General features: G+C 37.9%; 2 protein-coding genes across 3 annotated transcripts in view; one reads left to right on the top strand and one right to left on the bottom strand.

Moving 5' to 3' along the window:
* Positions 1 to 4,208, top strand: part of fam81b (family with sequence similarity 81 member B) — a 9,233-nt gene extending 5,025 nt beyond the window's left edge. The window contains exons 4-7 of the mRNA XM_016527850.1: positions 816 to 922; positions 2,999 to 3,101; positions 3,158 to 3,320; positions 4,057 to 4,208. Coding sequence (XP_016383336.1) covers positions 816 to 922; positions 2,999 to 3,101; positions 3,158 to 3,320; positions 4,057 to 4,190 — 507 coding nt within the window. The 3' untranslated portion in view covers positions 4,191 to 4,208. The remainder of the gene's footprint in view (positions 1 to 815; positions 923 to 2,998; positions 3,102 to 3,157; positions 3,321 to 4,056) is intronic.
* A 5-nt stretch (positions 4,209 to 4,213) lies between these two features.
* The window catches only part of LOC107720289 (tetratricopeptide repeat protein 37-like), a 21,341-nt gene continuing 9,871 nt past the window's right edge, over positions 4,214 to 15,683 (bottom strand). Inside the window, exons 28-41 of one of the 2 annotated variants that reach the window (XM_016527969.1) lie at positions 15,377 to 15,454; positions 15,149 to 15,273; positions 14,912 to 15,035; positions 14,587 to 14,811; positions 13,328 to 13,400; positions 13,175 to 13,228; positions 12,983 to 13,094; positions 12,255 to 12,383; positions 12,032 to 12,156; positions 9,635 to 9,799; positions 9,214 to 9,366; positions 7,346 to 7,476; positions 6,928 to 7,057; positions 4,214 to 5,469 (exon numbers count right to left, since the gene is read on the bottom strand). In XM_016527969.1, the coding sequence (XP_016383455.1) occupies positions 5,392 to 5,469; positions 6,928 to 7,057; positions 7,346 to 7,476; positions 9,214 to 9,366; positions 9,635 to 9,799; positions 12,032 to 12,156; positions 12,255 to 12,383; positions 12,983 to 13,094; positions 13,175 to 13,228; positions 13,328 to 13,400; positions 14,587 to 14,811; positions 14,912 to 15,035; positions 15,149 to 15,273; positions 15,377 to 15,454 (1,702 nt within the window). In that variant the 3' untranslated portion in view covers positions 4,214 to 5,391. The remainder of the gene's footprint in view (positions 5,470 to 6,927; positions 7,058 to 7,345; positions 7,477 to 9,213; positions 9,367 to 9,634; positions 9,800 to 12,031; positions 12,157 to 12,254; positions 12,384 to 12,982; positions 13,095 to 13,174; positions 13,229 to 13,327; positions 13,401 to 14,586; positions 14,812 to 14,911; positions 15,036 to 15,148; positions 15,274 to 15,376; positions 15,455 to 15,683) is intronic. The other variant, XM_016527970.1, reaches the window with a different exon arrangement.

The raw sequence follows: 15,683 nt of genomic DNA, 5'->3' as shown, positions 1-15,683 counted from the left end.
CTGTGTGTACATTAATGAGGAAAAAAAATTAACTTAAATGATTTTAGCAAATGGCTGCATTATAACAAAGAGTGAAAAATTTAAGGGGGTCTGAATACTTTCCGTACCCACTGTATATATATATAGATAGATAGATAGATAGATAGATTTATGATAAGACCATGCTTCTGGCATTGGCATGTCTGCACTTGTTTTCCTTTACTTAGGCATACACAAATAAATAATATTGTGACCAAGCCAGCATGTGCATTAGATATTAAATTGCATGAGTGTGGGCCTTTCTTGCACTGGGGACACTGCAGCATTCTCATCCAAATACTGAAGTCTGTGCATGGTGACTGTGTAGGGAGTAACAGTAAATCACAGTGATTTCAGTGCATTAGCTCTGGGGAGTGGGCACCACACACCATAACGGTAATTGAAAATGAAAGGGGGCGAGGACAGCCAGAGCTTGCTTGCTTGTTTGTTTGTTTGTTTGTTTTTGTGTGTGTGTGTGTGTGTGTGTGTGTGTGTGTGTGTCAAATGCACATGGGAACATGGGAACAATGCACATGTGAAGTGAGTGTGATGACAGCTGTATTTTATATTGTCTTGTCATCTGCCAGCTGTCTCAGAATATAGGAAAACGGTGTCACTGAATGAAAGGGGGCGAGGACAGCCAGAGCTTGCTTGCTTGTTTGTTTGTTTGTTTGTTTTTGTGTGTGTGTGTGTGTGTGTGTGTGTGTGTGTCAAATGCACATGGGAACATGGGAACAATGCACATGTGAAGTGAGTGTGATGACAGCTGTATTTTATATTGTCTTGTCATCTGCCAGCTGTCTCAGGATATAGGAAAACTAGAGGTGTCACTGTCAGAGAAGTTCATTTCTCAGAGGAACGCCACTGGAGATTTACAGAAGGAGATACAACGACTGGATCTAAAGTAAGAGCAATTAAAGCCACTTCTCAGTAGCAACTGCCATGGTATAATTGGTTTACATGTACACTCTTAAAAAAAAAAAGTAGGCCTACAAACCAGAACGGCCAGGCACAGGAACAGTCTCTTCCCTCAGGGCTCAGGCAATCCATCTCATGAACACTTGACAATGTAGAACACACAACACTACTATACATTTATTTATTTAACACACATACTTATTTACATTTCAAATTTGCACATAACATACCTGTACATACAAACTGTCTATTTTGTATATTGTGTTTTTGCTATTTTGTGTCTTGTCTTGTCACTGTCATTCTGTTGCACTATGGAGCTTTTGTCACTAAAGCAAATTTCTTGTATGTGTAAACATACCTGGCAATAAAGCTCACTCTGATTCTGATTCTGAAAAGCTGTCTCTGGGGCAGTACCATTTTAAAAGGTACACCTTTGTACCATATTTACCCTTAAACAGTGCCTATTAGTATCTTAAAGTATCTTATCTTACATATTAATGATGTTTTATTAACAAGGCTTGGGAGGAGCGCGTCAGATACTTAGCCTAATTAACACAGGTGGAGCGCACTCAAGTTAATCAACACCATGATATAAATACAGCTGACTTACCTCTATCCATTGACAGTTTATCAGCGACCCTCCTCCGCCCTTCGAGTTCATACTACACTTATGGGGGGAGGGGGTACTCTAGGTTCGGGCCATTCCCGAGCTCGGAGCCCTTCCCCGGACAGCACGCCAAATATGCATTACCATTCTTCAGCTAATTATATGTAAGCGTGAATTCGTGAAATACCTAAAGTGTGTATATTAGTAAGATTCGGGGTCCGCCTCAGTGACAGCTTTTATATTTTTACTTTTTGAGAGTATAATATTCATTCAAGAATGAAACTAGTGGACTGTCTTTATGAGTCATTGAATCATTCACTTAACCAATGCAAGTAATGGCAATTAACAATGTCCATTAACAATGCAATACAAAAATTGATTCTAATTTATTGACATTAAAAACACAACACAACTTTTTTGAAGATTTGAACTGGTGCAAATTCTGAACAGCAGTTAAATTCGATAAGTTTCACAAAACAATTACTTAAAATATATACTGACTGTAAAACATCTGCTGGAGCATTTTGATTCACCTTCACTGACCCGGCATGAGTTTTACGACTGCAGATGGCTGAGGAAACGAACCTCGAAAACCCTCCATGGAATGTGCGGGTTTGATCTGTGTCTCCATCATGTAGGTGGGTCTGTTGTGAGACATAGATCCTACACTGAACAGCAGTTAAATTCGATAAGTTTCACAAAACAATTACTTAAAATATATACTGACTGTAAAACATCTGCTGGAGCATTTTGAAATAAATACTGATTACTTTTGTGATTTGTAAAATGACAAGGAAACCATTTGTAATTTTTTTGTATTAATTGAATTCATACTGTACAAAAATGTTTTTGATATGGAAAGTTTCATTAAGAAGAAATGAATTCTTGTTTTACAGCTGACATACTGTAAAAAATTCCTTCAAATGGAATGTTATTAGTTTTTTTTTTTTGTACTCTGGCACTTGTTCTTGTACATTTGAAAAATGTTATTGTATTTAGCAATAAAAGAAAAACATGGCTCCTTGACATACTCGAAAGAAAAGAGAAAAGATGAGAAACAGAAAAGGCCAAACACTATTGAATCTCATATAATCAAATGTGACATGCCAAGTTGGAATATACTGAAGCGTGAATTTAATTTTTCATTTATTTATTTTTACTTGGCAGACATGTTTTCAAGTGGTTTGGGCTGCGGGACTGCTAATATTTAATTGATAAAAGAAACAATAATCAGACCTGTTGCAGAAATCTATTTTAGGCCCCTAGTTTCTTCTAATAAAATTTCTATGTGAAGGGCACTAGTGAAGAGACTTGACAGCCCTGGCATCATTTATTGCGATACTTTTCCACCGGCAAACTCTATCAAATCTGCTGTCAGGAGGACTTGTTCTGTTGAGACTAATGTAAATAGGAAACATGAGAAGTGTCAGTTCCACATACTGTCAAGTGTTTCAGCACCAAATGGCTCCCAGGGGAACCAATGTCTCACCAGATATGCCTCCAAATAGTGCAAATGCCAGTCTATGAGCTGCCACATGGGCATCATGGCATGTGCAAGGTGATGCTCTCCATCTCAGCGACAATATTAGCTCCTGACTGCATTGTGGAGCACAGGCTGTTCTCTTTAGTCATCTGGAAAGGTTGGAGGCACAGTTGGAGAAGGTGCGATCTTCAGACAGGACCAAGCGCTCAGAGAGCAAACTCAGCAGCAAGATCAACACTTTGGAGCAGTGCTTCAGAGAAGAACTAGAACAGATGAGGAGGGAGTACCAGTCAGGCAAGTCTTACAATAGGATGACATAACCATAATAAGCCCTTAGAACATCTCAACTTGTTAACTACCATTCAAAAGTTTGGACTCCAAACTGTATATGAAAAGCTTAAGTATGATATAGACCTTTTTACTCCATCATATTTAGTGCCTCTCTGCCCACACCTCTGAATTGACAAATCATTGAAAGCCCAAATCTGAACAGTAAACTAGCACATCACATAAAAACAGACTGGAAAGATTGTGTTCTAGCTGCCTGCCATGCAATACCAACCAAAATGAGCGGCCCAATTTATCTCTCTTGTGGCTGTTTGCTTGTAAAATTAAAGTGCTAATAGAAAACAAGGCCCAAATTGGGACTTAATCAGTATTTTAGCATCATTTGAAGCTTAATGTACAGGCAAGCCTGCTGGGCATCTTCCACCCTAGCAGATATGACATTTATTAGTTTATCTATATTTCCTTCCTGTTTCTAAAAGTTATGGATTGACAGATTACACCGTTTTCCAGGCATTCAGTACAAAAGACCAAATCAACCTCAATAAACAAACAGAACAAAGAATTCACAATCATTGTAACCTCCGGCCTTACATGATTTCTGCTCTCAAATTCTCTTTGAGACTCCTGTGACGGACTGAAGGCAGGTGATGCATTATTGATGAGACATCTAACACACACTTCTGCCACAGAGGTAATGCTCCCACAGCTTTCTGAAGGTGATCTCCTCTATTATATTTGCCAGGGTTCCATGCGGTTCATGATGCCATTGCGTCTCTGAGACACATTGGCAACACCAAAGCCAAGCTGGACAAAGGAGAGCTGCAACGAGATATCAGACAGATCCAGAGAAACATGGATGGACTGAAGGAGCCCTGACTGGATCATTCTTTTAGAAGACAAATATGCTGGAATATACAGCCTGTGTGAGAACACCAAGTATGATTCAGCAGAATGTGGGCAGAGGACAATACAATCAAATAAGCTCTACATTTGTTTTCTAGATTGAAAAAAAAAGGATTTAGTCAGCTTTAGTCGTGAGGTCATTTCCTTTAAATCTCTTTTTGCTGGACCAGACTTTAAAATCAGATTCTGAGTGAACAATCATAGTTGATGAAATTCAATCAAGGTACAATTACGACAAATCCAAGATTAGAAGCACAATACTCATGCAGGCTCAATACTGAATGATTATGAAGATGAATTGTTCTGTGTTTGTCTGCACGTCCCCAGGCCAGTATTGATTGTAATGAATGCTAGAATAAACAAACAAGATCGCTTTGTTTTCATTTAATTTTCCAAGCCAACAATGCATAATTGCAAAGCATAAATACACCCAACATGATAAACAATTATTGTTATTTCCCACTTTTTTTCTGTTTTGGATATGTGCTTCAGTATTTCTGGGACTCAATAGCCCTCAATCAGCCCAGTCGACCGTTCTGCAGAGATGAGTAAAGTCAGTTATTTGGAAATGACAGTGAGGAAAAACAGAGGTTAATTAGTTCTGCCTTTGCTTCTGTAGGGCAAAGATAATGATGCATCAGATAAAAAGCAATTCATTTGAATTCTTGGTTTCTCTGACCATAAACAGACAATCTGAAGAGCAGATATCCCACTGCTGCACTTTCAAATGTGCCCAATAGTGATTTTGGATCTGAAGCAATGACTCTTTTGAGTTACATAATCGCAATAGCAGTAGATTTAGTATAGTCAGCTGAGCCTTATGGTGATAGTAATAATGGCGAAAAACTGTCGCTTTGGGTAAGGCACATAAAAATAATCATGAATCATTAATGTAATTTTTCATGTATCAACGCTCATGTGATTGCAATACAGTGAGCATAGGCTAATTCAGTTATACCATAAACTGCTATTAAAAGAGCCATTCATATAGATCAAGTGTCTTTTTAAATTAGCTTAGCAGATATATCCGTACATAATGAAATGTACTTGGTCATGTAAAGACTTTCAGATTTGTAAACATTGATCGGTGAGTAAACTGCTCAGTGTGCAAGAGATGAAGCAGAACAATGGTGAAATGCAGGTCTCCTGAGGGATGTGAGGATGGTGGACTGTCTCAGCTGGATGGGTAAAGGCGTCTGTGGAAATCCACCAGTCTGCGGTCTCCTTCTGCTGTTGCCTTCACCAACAGAGTCTACAAGCCCAAAACACAATGCCATTCTTAAAGGGGTCATGACATGGATTTATAAAATTATTTTAATGTGTAACTTGTGGTTCACTTCATATTCACTTTAACAGTCATATATTTGAAAAATGACTGTTTTGAACCCTCACTCTGACCCTCTGTATAAAATGACGCTGGGGACCTTCTGAAGGCTCTACAGACGCAAATGTTTGTTTAAACCAAACGCATTAAAGTAAGTATTCCTTTACTCTTCCATTTGTCCTGTTGTCAGGAGTAGCTCAAGCGCATGGAGTACGTTAGAAAGTGAACAAGCACAAGCATCAGACTGAATGCCAGTGGGTGGGGCGTATAGTACGATGATGTAAAATATTTCATCGATGTTCTAGACGTAGTCATATGAAAATGTATTTGCCTGTGTGAAGTCACAAATCCCACAATATCCAAATAAGACGGTTTTGGAACTTGGTTAGTTCCTTTTTTTTTTTTTTTTTTGATACTGGTGATGTTGTAAGCTATGACATTTGCAGGATGTTTAATGGTACAAATAATTCTTATATATCAAAAACTCTGGAAAAATGTATTTATCATGTCATGACCCTTTTAAATACAAAGCTTGAGCTTGTGAATGTAGTTCATTCATCTCATTAACTGTATTAGATGGCCAATAGTTACCATTCAGACAATTACAATAACCGTTGAAGCAATTTGAAAAAAAGTACATTTATAAAATAATTAGTGTAGTCAATCGCAATTAATCGCATCCAAAATAAGTTTTTATGTACATAATATTTGTGTGTACTATGTATATTTATATTATGTATATATAAATGCACACATGCATGTATATATTTAAGAAAAATATGTCATGTTTATATATTAAAATATACACAGTACACACATATTATGTAAACAAAACTTATTTTGGATGTGATTAATTAATTAATCATTTGACAGCACTAAAAATAACAAAATGGATAATGAAACACTGTATTACTATAGGGACAATTACAATAACCGTTGAAGCAATTTGAAAAAAAGTACATTTATAAAATAATTAGTGTAGTCAATCGCAATTAATCGCATCCAAAATAAGTTTTTATGTACATAATATTTGTGTGTACTATGTATATTTATATTATGTATATATAAATGCACACATGCATGTATATATTTAAGAAAAATATGTCATGTTTATATATTAAAATATACACAGTACACACATATTATGTAAACAAAACTTATTTTGGATGTGATTAATTAATCATTTGACAGCACAAAAAATAACAAAATGGATAATGAAACACTGTATTACTATAGGTATTAAATAGGTATTAATCTTAATATAGTAGGTAGCTGAAGCTGAACTTTCAGTACGCTTTATTACATTGGAATCAAATCTGATAAGGGCAACACAAGCCTGAGTTACTCATTTGTTTTCAAGTAGAGCGAGTGAATGCAACTGCTCACATCTATCAGCTCCAGGTCATCTTTGGCGTGCAGGTGGCGCAGGAGGTACCAGCGTGCCACTGACGCTATTGTTTCAGAGCCGCCTGAGGCTGAAGCATAAACTATTTTCTCCAACAGGCGACGGGTTTCCCTGTAGAAGAACAAACCATTATTAATCTGATCCGGACCCAGTTTAACCTCTGATATCATGAATAAAGGTGATATATTTCATATTTAAATAGACTAAATAAGAATGCAATGCCAAGAGGAGGCAAACAATGAAATACAAACATGTGGCATGACTGATCTGACATGTTGACAATGTCAGGGTGACAATAAATGTGAACACAAAACCCTACTAAAGCTATATGCAAAAATCCTCTCATATGCAGCAAGAGACTGGCAAAAAAGTAACTTGTGCTTTGTGAAATGGCTCTACCTGGCACCCATCTTTATAGAGAACTGCAGTAAGGCTTGGAAGAGCAGAGCTACTGGTGAGCTGCCCATCTTTAAGACTTCAGTGCTGGCCTCCAACACCAGATCCTTCCACTCAGAGACACAGACACCAGCCTGTTGTCAGAAGTACAAGTAGACATCTTTACACAGTGTTTCCTTGCATTGTAGAATGGTCTGTAAAGTTTGTGCAATGGAATGAGTAATTAAAAAACCTTCTAAAACAAGGATTTCAGGATTTTAGATGTATTTTAGCTGGCAAAGTTCAGACTAATATATGACCGGAGTCTGGATACGCTGAAGGCTGACACGCTTTAATTAAAAGTAATGAAAGGCTAGCCACAAAGTGACTAATTCAATTTAGCAGGCAAAGCTGCAGTCAGCTAAAATGAAGGCAATACGCTGACAGTGGATGGAGGGGAGGGGGATAGACAAAAAGAAAAGGGAGGGAGGAAGAGGAAGCAGAGAAAAAAGGGGAAAATGTGCAAGAAAGATGCCTGATGGTGCTGTAAAAGGCTTAGCCCAAAATAATAATTTCCATTTTTATTAGCGTATTAGGTCATACAGACACTAGCAGACAAACTAATTTAAAATGTGACAAGGAAAACGTTAAGAAAAATACCAGATCCAAATGTATTACAAATGTAGTAAAAAATTATTTAGAAATTGTACACAATAAATATATAAATAAATAAATTATGTGATTGCTTTTAAGCAGCCATTACTCCAATTTCTTTTTACTATTCATGTTGAAAACTATTGTGCTGCTATATATTTTTGTGTTAATTTGTGATACGTTTATTTTTTCAGAGTTCTTTGCTGAATAGAAAGTTCAAAATAACACCATTTATTTGAAATAGAAATCTTTTATAACATGTCTTTAAAATGTCTTTACTGTCACTTTTGATCAATTTAATGCATCCTTGCTGAATAAAACTATTCATTGCTTTCAAAACACCATCTTACTGTCCCCAAATTTTTAAATGGTATTTTATGGAATTATAATTAAAAGTTAAATTAACCAAACACATTGGAATGAGCACAGAGTGGTCTGATAACCTTGTGTTTAACTTTCCACTATTAGTCTGTCAACAGCACTACAATAGGACTCCTTTCTTTCATCAGGTTTGCCGCATGATTGTCTGCCATATTACAGAACATGCTTGTTTGAACAACTTTTCATAGCTGTTCATCCATCCAGTCAGTGTTTTATGAAGACTGCAGGATTATCACACAGTGATCTCATGAGTTATTATGAGCTGAATCTACCCTGAGTAAACCATTCCTCTCTGTCTAACAGACGGTTAGGACAGGATTCAGACTGCGGCTGCCATATATTTGCGTTTGAAATCCCACTGCACATCCTCTGATCTAACGTAAAGACTTGGGATTCGCAAGGTTTGACAGCTGTCTAGAGGTACTCCATCTACAAGAAGAACTATTCGAAGAAAGCACAGCAAACAAAATAAATCTATTTTCACAAAGAAAGCCGTGCTACTTTTAACAATTCTGCATTTTTCTTCAGTCATTAATATTCAGGTAAATTAGTTACTGCTTGAAGGTGACAAAATGGAAGCAGCTGAATCTGAAGTCTGAGACCATTTGTAGACTTTGTGTTTGACATTTAAACTTAATACATAAATATACACACACACACAGATATATCGACAATTTATATTATATTATATTTTTTTTATATTATTTACTTTTTTCAAAATTTGTCTGTTTACGTCTGTGTTTAAATACAAAAAATTATTTAAGTCATTCAGGCCACACTGTATAGTATAAAAAAGTGTCTGAGAAATCTGTGCCCATTTCCCCAATTTCCCTGTACAAGATTAATCTGGTACTCACCAAACACGGCATGAGTGCCAGCAGGGCTAGTCGGAGCAGACTGCTCATCTTTCCAATGTGGTCACCGAGCTGAGAGGCCAGCTGAAGACTCTGTCTATATGCCACAGAGGCCTGAGCCAGCAGACCCTGAGAACGGTACACTTCTGCCAACCACTGAGAGACAGCAAGATCAAATTAACAATGAGTAAACCTGGTTAAACCTCCTTTCTATATAAAATATAAAAACATTTGTTGGTTTCATTGAAAATCTCCTGTGTGATTTAATAAAGTGTGTGAAACACATTCAGACCAGGGGAAACCAAAAAGGCAGCATTTAAAATTAAATACATATAACATAGCAAGATGCACATTCACATTGACTTTTACTATGAAATCAATCTTGACACCAAGCTCTCCTCAGTGAGATGCTGAATGTACATACATGCCAGGCGGACACAGATGTGTGGTTGGCCATGACAGCAGCGCTGAGCTGATCCAGTACCGCAGGAGGAACACAGTTACTGGCGTCAGACAACAGGAGGTGCTCACACTGAACCTGCCTTAACATCAGGAACACCACAGGTTGCTCTGGAGATACACTCAGAACCTGAGAGAGGAAGAGGAAAGTATACAAACAGTTAAATGGGCATAAAGTAATTACATGTTTAAGTGTTACTTCCTAGCCAGTATGACAGCATTAGCTTCTCTGCTTCTTACCAGCTTTAATGTCTTATCATTACCACAGGTTGACTGGTGTGCAACATATGATGATGTTCCAAGGAAAATATCAGAATTTGAGTTAAGCTTGTCTGATATTTGTGCTATTAAACTTGCAAAACACAAATGTCATGATCTCAACATGGTGGCCACCAGGAGTGGGGGAAGGTGGGTAAATAAAAGAGCTTTTTCAAAGCCACTGATATGACCAGAGTCATGTGAGTGTACATCATTTTAAACATATTTTACTATACCTTTAAAAGACTTGTGACTCAAATTGTATATGAATTGTATATCACTCAATGTATATTTTTTTCGTCATGCTCAGGAGACTTTCTAGAATTGCAACACTGAAAACGGTAAACACTAAAATGGTAATTGTTACCTTAAAGGTGACATGAACTTAGCGACCAAAATTCCCTTGATCTTTTGACATATAAGAGGTCACTGTACTATAAAAACATCCTGCAAGTTTCAGAACTCAAAACTTTCTCGTTAGTCTAAAAACAGCTTATACTGAAGCCAGTCTGCCTAGACGACAGCTTATGGAATGTATGACTATAATGCAATAGTGTGGCTAAACACTGTCTCCGCAGAAGAAGATCAACGCCTGCTTCTACATCGCTGCCTGTTTAGCCCAGCCCACTGATTTGTACATGTAGTGTTTACGAGAGAGGCGAATGCACAGAAACCAAACGATAAAAGATGGCTCCGAAGACAACAAGACGCTGTGCAGTGCCAAGTTGTGGGGGGGGGAAACAGTCTTTGCATTGCCTTTCTTCTGATCGCAACGTTAGGAAAAAGTGGATTAACTTTATTTTTACTGAAGATCCAGACCGCGTCAGTAAGAACTTGGTCCTTTGTTCACTTCATTTTACCATGGATTCGTTTACAAACAAGGCACAATTCGACGCAGGATTTTCAGAAAGATTGAAACTAAAAGATGATGCTGCGCCGACTATATTGGATCCGGCAGTAATGTCGCAAAACACACAAGTGTGAGTAACTGTCTTTATTACATGATCACTATTGCGTTTGATATGAGTATTTATGTGTTTTAACATAAATCACAGCAGTTCCATTTGTAAAGGACGTAGGCTGTCAAACATACACAACTATTAGCCAATCATAGCAGTGGGCGTTTACTTTTGAGTCTACAATTCACCACGCCTATTCAAACAGAGCATTCAGATGAGGGGAGTTAAAAACAGAACAGAAAATAGCCTATTACTTCTAAATTATGTTTTTGATGTAAAAATCTTGATAACATTGTAAGTGGACCTCAGAGAACAGTACAAAATAAAAAACAAAGGCATTTCATGACCCCTTTAAAGATCCACTTAGATCTAACCATTAACAAATACTTTCATTGGTGAAACCTAATGCAGTCTGACATAAAATAGCATTTTGAGTTCTATAAAACCAGTTAATTTTGATCAGTGGTTTTCAACCGTGCTCCTGGAGGCCCTCGACACTGCACATATTCAATGTTTCCTTTGTCTGACACCTCTATTTCAAGTTTTGCGGTATGTGTCCATTGGCAACGAGTGAGTGGAGCAGAGTTTCAACTCTTTTGTACTGGAGCTATGGGATTGACAGTGAATTGAAGAACCTGTTTAGAGCGACCAAGAGCATCTAACTGTTGGGAAAAGCTCAAATTTATGCAAACGAGAAGCATCAAACAGCAGGCAGCAGCCATTCACTGTGAGAAGCATGTAGTGACTGTCATCTCTCACGAGCATTACAAAATCTGCCGATTTAGTTTAAATCATATAGTTTACATATAGTATTTTTCATTTAGATTTTAAATGCAGTATCATGAATATTCATTGGCTAGGACACTGGCCCTTCAGGAGCAAGACTGGACACTCCTGTTCTACAAATACACCTCAAAGGGGAACAGCTCAAGCATTATGAGCAGATAGACAGCCACAATATATGGATATTAGACAGATGGTGCCGTGTCAGCGCATGAAACTGTTCTGCTTTGAAACACAAGAACAGGTCAGCCTGTCTGTGTCTGGACCTGTGCCCAATTCACACAAGAGAGACTCATCAGTAGGGGACAGCGTGACATAGAAAGAGAAAGCATGCGTGTGTGTGTGTGTGTGTGTGTGTGTACCTGGGAGCAGAGAGTCTCTGCCTGGTCATATTGGCCACTCTGTTTGAGTCCAGTCACGGCCTGCTGCAGCACCCATCCCTCCAGAGCCTGAGCCAAGAGCCCATCCTCTGCCTGCAGGCCCTTCACTGAGAACAGACCGTAGACACAGCACATAGTTTTAAAACCATGCTCCCATCAGCATATATTCAAATACACTGAAATGACATTCTCAAGTCTCACTGACCTTTTTCAGACACCAGTGTCATGTGCGCCCTCTCCAGATCTTCTCTGCGAGGGGCGGAGCCTTGGAGTAAGCATGCAGTGTTCTCTGTGTGACAGGCAGCCATTAGCCCCGCCCACCCAGCAGGATCGTCTGCATTTGTCATACAGAGAGAAAGACAGAGGTCACATCAATCCATCACTGAATCACTGCCATCCGACTTAGGCAGCAGACAAATCTTTCATCTGGCTGATATATCGATGTCTCAGCGTCTCCTCTCTCATCTCAAACTTTTCACATAGGCCTCTCTGCATTACACTTGGCACATACTCCTGCTGACACGTTTAATGCAAGGTTCTTACTATCCAAATTGAATATTTTTTAATCGTTTTAGGGTTATAGAAGACTGTGTTCTGTCCAAAACTGCATTAATAACCTTCCTGAACAAGAAGCCAAAGCTCATTACAACTCTGGCATAAATTCTGGTTTGTATATTTCAAGGGTCCCACACTTTAAGGTCACTATTACAGTATGTCATTTTACTAAGAGAACTGACTTCCTGAAAAGAGATTTTGGTCAGTGTCCTGGGCCTCAAAGGGTCTAGTCTTGGTCTGGAAGTCTGCTATTAGTCTGTGTTAGGGAATTATGAGATATGGGTCTTGGAAAGTCTGTTTTTGAATCTTAGAGTTAGTAACTTGTTTAGCAGCTAACTTCAGAACTGATCCAGAGTGTCTGATTGTAACTCAGTTTACCTGGGCACAGCAGCACAGCTCTCTGGATTGTTTTCAGAGCGTTGAGTCTTCTGTCCTCACCAGAGTGCCGGCCTGAGGCCAATTGATTCACTCCACTGTACAGCAACGCCCTCTACAGATGAAAAGAGTTGAACTCTTTAATGGACACAGAACTTGACACAAGAGTTCATCCATCCACAAATGTTAAATTACCTTTCCAAGCGTCAAGCTGGCATGACACGCCACACTGCCAGCCACAGCACCTCCCTGATGAAAATAAGAACACTTACGGTCAATACTTTCATAACAGGTGAACTATTCCCTTTCTCCTAAAATATGTGCGAAAGCCGATGTGAGAATACTTACATTGGCTTTGTTGGGGCAGTACTGTGGGACCAGTCTGGAGAGAAGAGCCCAGAGAGAAGGATTTCCTGGGTTCCTACAACATAGCAGATGTCAAACACATATTTTTTTATAATAAAAAATGGCTCACAGAAGTAAAAGAAGAATTCTTGTTATTCTGGGGTGTTCTGGTACCTCATTTGGCATTTGGATGCAATGATTCATACCTGAGGTTAATTAGATTAAAGCATCTTCCCTTTAATAGCATTTGAGTGTTTTCAAACCTTTGTAGAATGTAGATTAAAGGAGGACATTGAAAGGTCACTTGCTATTGGACAAATAAAGAGAAGCATTTAATTTAATTAAAGTCCTCAATTCCCTACTCAACAAGACATAACGAATATTCAATAAGTGAAGAGTCCGGGCTTTAGCTGATCAGCAACAACTAAAAGTCTATTTTGATCTCAATCTGACTCCAAGCTATTTTTCTGCAACAACTAGCCATTTTATAATATAATATAATATAATATAATGTAATGTAATAATAAATGTTGATGTCAGTAAGATTTGTAATGTTTTTTAAATAAGTCTCTTATGCTCACTAAGGCTGCATTTATTTGGTCAAAAATACAGTAAAAACAGTAATATTGTGAAATACTATTACAATTTAAAATAACTTTTTTCTATTTACATACATCTTAAAATTTAATTTAATCCTGTGATACCAAAGCTCAATATTAAGCAGTCATTCCTCCAGTCATTCCAAATAATTTTAGTATGGCTGATTAGCTGCTCAAGAAACATTTATTATTATTGTCAATATTGAAAACAGTTTCGCTGCTTCATTTTTTTTTATTTTTTTTTATAAACCATGCTACATTTTTCAGGATTCTTTCATGAACAGGAAGTTCACTTTTGATCAATTTAATGTGTCCTTTGATGTATGAAAGTATTAATTTAATAATATAAAGACAGTAATATAATTCCCTTATTGAGGGAATCATGATGAAAGATGCTATGCAACAAAATTACAGGTAATCAGACATATCTGATATCTTAAAATGAATCGTACTTAATATAATATGTACTTTTGCTTTAAAATACTAATATACTATATAATAGATATGTGAAGAAAGATTTTTGGACAATGATAATTTATAGTATTGTTTGTTGCATTAAAACAAAAACTCAGATTAACACAGAAGCAAAAGAAATAGATTCTTGTTGTTTTATCACATTGTATCAAATTAGGAGACACCGTATCTCTAAATATTATAAATTACCTGTGTATAGCCCTAGCAGCCTCCCTGTGTACGCCGCTATAGTTGCCCTGCAGAGCCAGCAGGGTGCAAGTGAGCAGACAGCGCTCCTCCACAGCGCCTCCTACACGTTCCCCCAGTTTTAGCAGCTCAGTAAGCGTAGCACTTGCCAGGGTCACATCCCCATGAACCAAACCCAGAGAACACAGACACTGCAGACTCTCTGAGACAGGCTCTTTCAGCATGGAGCTACACACACACACAAACATAAACAAGAGGAGAAAGGCTTTGCTTTTGATGGCTAAAGCAGAAAACGTGTTGCTCTGAGACAGTTGAGTCATTATGTTACCACTTGAAGAGAAGAGTTTTGGCATGATCAATGTTGCCCAGCCTGTGCTGTATCAGGGCCAGTGCAGTGAGTATACAGGCCTTTTCCTTCTCGCTAGAGGCAACTGCGAGGGCTTTCTCATAGGCTGGAAATAGGCACACAAACACCCTCAGAAACATACACAATCACAAGCTTGAGTACTTTCAGAAGGCATTGATGGTAACAGTCAACAATCGCGAAATGGCAATGACTGCTCACCCTGAACACTTTCTGGCATGCGACCGATTCTGAAATAGGCAAGCGCCAGCCCAATGAGATCATGCAGCTCCTCTAGTGGTGTGGAGGAATAAATACGCACTGCTTCTTCCCACTGTCCATCATCACTGACAACAACATAAGAAAAAAACATTATTTCGCAGTAATAAATCTAATAGCATTGCTATAGATGAAATGACTGATGGCATAGTTGTACGAAGTGAGTTTTACCTGAGTACACGTCCATAACCCCTCAGAGCAAAGCTGAGCTTATCTGTGTGAGGGGATGGCTGAAGCAACTCGACAGCTCTTTGGAGAACAGAATATATCCAAGAATGATTTAATACCAGTGTGGTCCAGATCAGTGTCAGAAACTTTCAGCAGCAAATATTAGGCATTCATTTTATTATAAATATGAACTAAATTTTTTATTTTTTATAAATCATAAAAAAAGTTTCATGTCAAATATTAATGCATTTTAAATATTTTAATGTTATAAATATATATATATATATATATATATGAACATCAATTCATG

This window comes from Sinocyclocheilus rhinocerous, unplaced genomic scaffold, assembly GCF_001515625.1.
Source record: "Sinocyclocheilus rhinocerous isolate Xijiao unplaced genomic scaffold, SAMN03320098_v1.1 scaffold62, whole genome shotgun sequence".
NCBI classification, from domain to species: domain Eukaryota; kingdom Metazoa; phylum Chordata; class Actinopteri; order Cypriniformes; family Cyprinidae; genus Sinocyclocheilus; species Sinocyclocheilus rhinocerous.
Note: the sequence above shows the minus strand (reverse complement) of the source record. Positions and strands in the feature narration are given on the sequence as shown.